Source organism: Trachinotus anak, unplaced genomic scaffold (assembly GCF_046630095.1).
Source record: "Trachinotus anak isolate AG129_WGS33_773 ecotype Australia unplaced genomic scaffold, CSIRO_AGI_Tana_v1 ptg000011l, whole genome shotgun sequence".
Classification (NCBI taxonomy): domain Eukaryota; kingdom Metazoa; phylum Chordata; class Actinopteri; order Carangiformes; family Carangidae; genus Trachinotus; species Trachinotus anak.
The window spans coordinates 10,627,026-10,633,246 of record NW_027273862.1 but is presented as its reverse complement, the minus strand read 5'-3'; the positions used below and the strand labels follow the sequence as shown (position 1 = coordinate 10,633,246).

The 6,221-nt window shown below is 40.0% G+C and overlaps 1 protein-coding gene across 2 annotated transcripts; it reads left to right on the top strand.

Annotated features, from left to right (window-relative positions):
- Positions 1–823: 823 nt before the first annotated feature.
- On the top strand, positions 824–5,525 carry styx (serine/threonine/tyrosine interacting protein). 2 transcript variants are annotated; one of them, XM_071488153.1, is made up of 12 exons: positions 824–1,031; positions 1,424–1,456; positions 2,032–2,085; positions 2,202–2,299; positions 2,424–2,484; positions 2,601–2,637; positions 2,725–2,764; positions 2,925–2,975; positions 3,396–3,468; positions 4,174–4,264; positions 4,964–5,013; positions 5,341–5,525. In XM_071488153.1, the coding sequence occupies exons 1-12, from the start codon at positions 972–974 to the stop codon at positions 5,419–5,421; spliced, it is 729 nt and encodes a 242-aa protein (XP_071344254.1). In that variant the 5' UTR covers positions 824–971; the 3' UTR covers positions 5,422–5,525. The 2 variants fall into 2 exon arrangements, with proteins under 2 accessions (XP_071344254.1, XP_071344255.1); XM_071488154.1 differs by having other exon boundaries at positions 832–1,280.
- Positions 5,526–6,221: the final 696 nt, after the last annotated feature.

The following is a 6,221-nucleotide window of genomic DNA, read 5'->3' as shown; positions in this document are numbered from 1 at the left end:
AGCAGTACTGGGCTCCGAGATGGACATACCTGCACAGACATGGAGCTATGGCACCATTGTTAAATGCTGCAACAACCAGCTGTACACTGTGACGACTGAACAGATGTTAGCTGTAGCTAACTAGCGACATACTCATCAACCATGTACGTGTGCTTGGATGTGGACTTTGAGCTAATATTATTTTCAGTCTACACCTACACTTATAGGTGGTGCTAAAAGTATATTTTTGGACAGAGCCGGATTATTCTCAGGGCTCAACAATTTAAGGGGGTCGTTATAGAAATAAGAAGAAATTAATGTATGTTATCTTATGTGTAATTGGTAGCACTTATATTTCATCATTATATGTGTTGCTGTTGTTGTTGTTGTGTAATCTGTATTCTACTGAAGATGAAGGGCAGAGCAGAGAGGCACAGACTGTGGGAATATCTGTTTTAAATGTTGGTGTAAACCCAGGCCAATATTTTATCATAGTAGGCAGACCGTAGAAATCTGAGATGATGGAAACACCTTTTAAACCATGACCCAGTAACAGGTAAAAAAAAAAAAAATGTAATGTAAAAAATGGACCTCCTGCACAGGGAACTCCATGTGATCCAGTGCTGAGGTCACAAACTGGACTAACCTATCTGAGGATTATTTGTCAAACCTATCTCGATATGACACACAAATGCGTTTGTTAAAAGAAAATGTAACAATGTTCTTTGTATTTCATTTTATTTCTGTTATATTTCGTTTTAATTGGGCATTACAAACCCTCCATACACACTCTCTCTCTCTCTCCCTCTCTCTCTCCATTCGCCCGCTCGCCGTCTGCCGCGGAGTCATGTGACACATCTGTCAGGGAACAGCATGGCGGACATGCATGTGGAGCCTCAAAACAAATTGCATCGACTGTCCAGCTAACCCCGCCGCGATAAACATCGATACTGCCGTCACGCCGGGCCGGCGGTGGCCGAACAGACAGCAGGATGGACGAGGAGACCAAGCTTCAGTTCCCGTCTCTGCCCGCCACCAAGGAGGACCTTCTGGTGAGTCCGCGTTAGCCATGTCCACTGTGTCTGTGGCTAACCGAGCTAGCTCCACTCCAGCCCGGTGTTCCGGCAGATATAGCCGCTCGACAGGAAATTGGGTGTGTTAGGGGGGCACAGCACATGAACGTGGACGTGTGGACCACCCCTCTACCTGTCTCTGAATACGTCTGAGCCCGTATTTATTAACGTTGCCCCTCGCTGAGGCGACACCGCGTAGCCTGTCCTCCTAACGCTGCACTCAGCCACGTATGTACACAAAGTTGACTGGTGTTCACTTCTCCCACTACCTTGTGGTAGGAATATCTCCAGTGGCTGTCAGTCACCACAACTATTCAACATAATAAGATCTTCCTCAGCTTCTAACCTCCCTCTCATATTCCCCCTTTCAGGACTGGGCTTATCCAATGAGACGAGAAATGCAGGTATGTAAGACGAGCCTGTTGTCTGCGGTGGGAAGTCTAATCTTGACAGCGGAATGTCGTTATTCTTATTCCGGTGGTTCATTAAGCAGCCAGTATGTGGATTCCCAGGGTTCATTCCCCTCACATTTGGTAACAGCCTCTGGATTAATGCTGGCAGAAGTCAGTCACACTCTCTACCAGCAATATCACAAATCATTTGTAAGCAAATGTCAAAGGAAATGTGTTTTCGTTCTTCTTGTTGTCAGTCTACTGCTCAACTCTAATTCAGAGGTTAGGGTGTTTACAGAGCCAATATTTAGAGAAACAGTTTACATGAACTGAAAGTCATGTTAGTTGTTTTTGGATGGATCTCATTTCTGTGCAGACTTTGTTACATGTCTCTTAGGTGTGGACGCAACCTGCTATTGGCTGCTGAATGCACCCTTACAGTAGTAAAGACATCATGTCCTTAAAGAGGCTTACTGTCTCATCCTGAGGGGATGAACCAATCTTAGGTTTGGGTGATTCTTTTGAGCATCAATAAATGTTACTGCTCGTGTGTTAATTTGTTGTCCTGCTCTGTCTTTGATTTCCAGGAGATATTACCGGGACTGTTTTTAGGTCCCTTCTCTGCTGCAATGAAAAGCAAGGTAATTTTTACAGAATATGATCACTGGTACTTAGAGACAGCGACACAGAGAAACTAATGCATTTGCTGCTCATATTTTTAGAGCTCACATTACTTCTCTTCATTCTCTTTGCTCAGCTGCCAATTCTTGAGAGACAGGGCATAACACATATTGTGTGTGTCCGACAAGACATTGAAGCCAATTTTATCAAACCTAATTTCCCTCATTCATTTAGGTAAGTAAATATACCCTTCAATATTTGACGTGAAGTGCTATTTTTATGTGAAACTTTAAAAGTGATTATGTGATGAAGTCATGTCTTGCCGTTCCATGAACTAAATGTTGTTGCATCTTTGCAGATACCTTGTATTAGATATTGCTGACAATCCAGTGGAAAATATAATAAGATTTTTCCCTACGGTGAGTTACAAAGTAGGCTTTGTACTTCCGGCTTGGCAAGCTTTTCACTGACTGAAATGAGAAGTCTGGCATTTCCTTTGTGCCTGATAGACTGTATTTCATTTTCTTCCAAACAGACTAAGGAATTTATTGATAGCTGCTTAGCAACAGGAGGTAAGAGTGCATGCCGTCTCCATTTTTCATAGTCAGAATATTAAGTAGGAAAAGTCGTACCAACAAGCTCTCGTCTCTCTCTTCTAGGAAAGGTACTGGTTCATGGTAATGCAGGGATATCAAGAAGGTGAGGTTTGTTTTGCATTTTGATATTAAATGATTTCATAATATAATTTCGCTAAATGCACTGAATCCCATTATGTAGCCTTTGTAGCTTTGACACAGAGCTCTTCACTGCAGCTGTGAGAATAAAACACTGTCACCTTTTTTGTTATTCTTGCTTTTAGTGCTGCCTTAGTGATTGCATACCTTATGGAAACATTTGGAATGAAATACAGGTAAGTTTTTCTGTTTTGTTTTGTTTTGTTTTTTCTCACATAAAAAAGTTTCAGTTTTTACCCCAGTTGAAAACTCCCACACTTGTTTTTAATTAAATTCCATTGTCTTATGTACCACTACAGTATGTGACAACCACATACGCCATGAGTTTAGCTTGTTAACATAATACAATTATATACAAAACTACATGAAGAAAAAATGTATGACAGAATGCAGGTATCATAGAAATATATACTGCAGCATTATTGCTTGAAAATTTGGTTGAATTCTCACTTAAAAGAGATACATACAACAATACACTGGTTTATTTTTTACAATTTACAACTGAATTGATAACATACACTTATTACAGTTTGCAGTGGTGTATCTCAGTGTTTCAGAGGCTGTGATTGTAACCTTCTGTCATGTTCACACCATAGGGATGCCTTCAGCCACGTCCAGGAGAGGAGGTTCTGCATTAACCCCAATGTGGGCTTTGTGCATCAGCTACAAGTAAGGCTTGACTCGAGACATGGGGCTTTGAATTCTGATTAATCAATATGACAGTCCAGTCAAAAGTGAACATGTAAAACTTGTTTCCATTGCAGTAAATGAATTAAGTACTGACCTGGTAGTCAACACAAGCCCTTCACCTTTAAAAGGTTGTGTTAATAATGGCTGCAGCAAAACAAGTCTAGTACTTTAAACCTTTCACATGTGTTTATAAAGAAAGCAATGGGAAGTATGGGTTATGCATGTTTGCAAAGAAAGACGGTACAACAGCTCCCGAGAGTGTCTTTAAAAAGGCTCATTCAGGTGACCTGTTATGCATATTAATATTGAGTGATCAGCTCCTGGGCACTGCAGGAATTATTTTTCTGTCTTCAACTGGCATACTCCATCTGTGCAGTCTTCTTTTAGTCAGTAGTGTCAGTCATCTGAGAAGCATGTGTTTGTGCACCACTGAATGCACATTGTTTATCAATACCAAGGGTAAACTCATATCCTAATGAAATATGATAAAAGAGATATTCTGGTATTAGCCATGACAGAGTTTGGGATTTAATTGTGGTGGCTGACTGAAAGCCAGACTGTCAGCTTCTAAAACATATACAGAGATGATTAACGCACTTATAGCAACATTGTGATTGTGCATTACTGCTACTGATGATAACTAGTAAACTCATATAGCTGTTACAATGAGTGTTTGTTTCCTAGGAGTATGAAGCGATCTACCTGGCCAAATTGACCATTAAAATGATGTCACCAATGCAGTTGGGCAGGTCCTTCTTACAAGCTGGGATGCCAGGTTTGTACAACTTGTGTAGAGTCCTGCACAGTCCTGCCTTTCTGTTACTGGACCAGCACAAGAGAAAACTTAGTTCAAGCTGTTGAGTGGTAATACAAGTAGAAAGTGAAACACAGGCTTAGTCCACATTACTACAGGTTAGTTTTAAAATGTTTCTCAGCCACACTTAATCCAGAAGAGCACTCAAAACGAGCTGGCATAATGTTGTCACCAGCATTTAGTGATTAGGTTCTAGAGGTTGGTTGCACATTTGAACAAAGCAGCTTTTTATGATGACAATTTTTCTGTGGATCAGCCCCCCTCAGCAAATGAGTCAGCCCCATTGTGGATAATTTCATAACTTACTGGGTTCATCTTTTCTCAACATCATGAATGTTTCTATTTTAAAAACACAGATACTAAAATTGAAACACTTGGAGCCCTTGAGAAACGGAAATTCCTTTCCCTGTTGTATGCTGGTGACTTTACCCAGCTCAGACACTGAAGTATTCAGGGTTTGAGAACTTCTTAAATCCAGAAGGGTTTATACTTACTGAACTGTTTAGTAAGTATAATATGTAGTAATAATATGTAGTAATGAAAATAATTTTCATTCAAGTGATTGCAAACTTGTTTTTGAACTTAAGACACTGGGTCACTTGCCTGTGTTGATGTGTGCAGCAGATTCAGCTGTCCTTTGTGTCCACATTTGTTTAACAGGAAGCCGTAAGCGCAGCCTGGAGGAAGATGAAGACTTTGGAGCGATGCAGGTCACAGCAGCACAAAACGGATGAGCTTTGCTTATATTTAGCCTTGTGGCGCAGTGCACTCAATTTTGTTTTTTACATTTTTAATGGGATTAAAAATGTAAATATTTGAACTTTTTCTAAAGGGAAGGGATGGGGGCGGGAGGGGGAACACTCATGTCTGAGACATGGAGTACTGCTGGGGAACGGGCAAATTTGATAACTACTTTTTTTTCTTGAACTGGATGCACTGATGGGAGATTTTTTGCAGTTTTATAGTATTTAAAGCATTTTGCATTTGCAGCGGGACAGTATTGCAATAATGCACTTTCGATACTTGAATTTGTGTAGACGACCAGAAGGGGGCAGTTGGCAAAAGGGAAAGTAGCCAGGATGTTGCCCAGTGGAGGACACGAGAAGAGGAATAGCTAATGCCTTTATTTTGGGAGTAATAGGATTATGGACTAATATCAAGCTTAATGTGGGATAGTAAAGAATGGAAAAATAACTCACTGCTTAATAAAAAGTCTGACTGAGTCCTGTTCAGCAGTGTTTTTATTATAATGTAATGCTGTGCATTTGTCAACCTTACATTATTATTATTATTATTATTATTATTATTATTATTGTTGTTGTTATTGAAAGTCATTAGAGACATTTTTCAGTCATACATTGAAAAATAAGAAAGTTAAACAAAATTTTGCTGTACTATTTATTTTAACAAACCATTCTGAATCTCTTGCTGTGTATGTCAGTAACTAACAATAAGAAAACAGCTACTAACATGCGTTCCCATCATACACTGAACATAAATTAAACAATTTTATTTTTCTCTCAAATGTTCTTCACATTTAAATCCATGTTAGTGAGTATTTCTTCTTTGCTAGGATAATCTGTCCATCTTACAGATGTGGCACATCAAGATGCTAATTACGCAGCGTGACTATTGCCCAGGCGTACTGTGGGCTGGTCACAATAAAAGGCCACTTTAAAATGTGAAAATGTGCAGTTTTATTTTGAAAAAAAGGCATTTATTAGGTACTGTGTGACTTGGGCTATAGATGTGGCCTAGTTTTTTTTTTTTTTGGTTTGGGGGGCGGGGGTCCTGGATCACAATACGAGTCAGTATCTGGTATGACCACCATTTGCCTTGATTGTAGCCCATGGAGTTATAGATCACTGTTCAATGCCTGTACTGTCGTACACACAGATCCAGAGCACCCCAAACATGC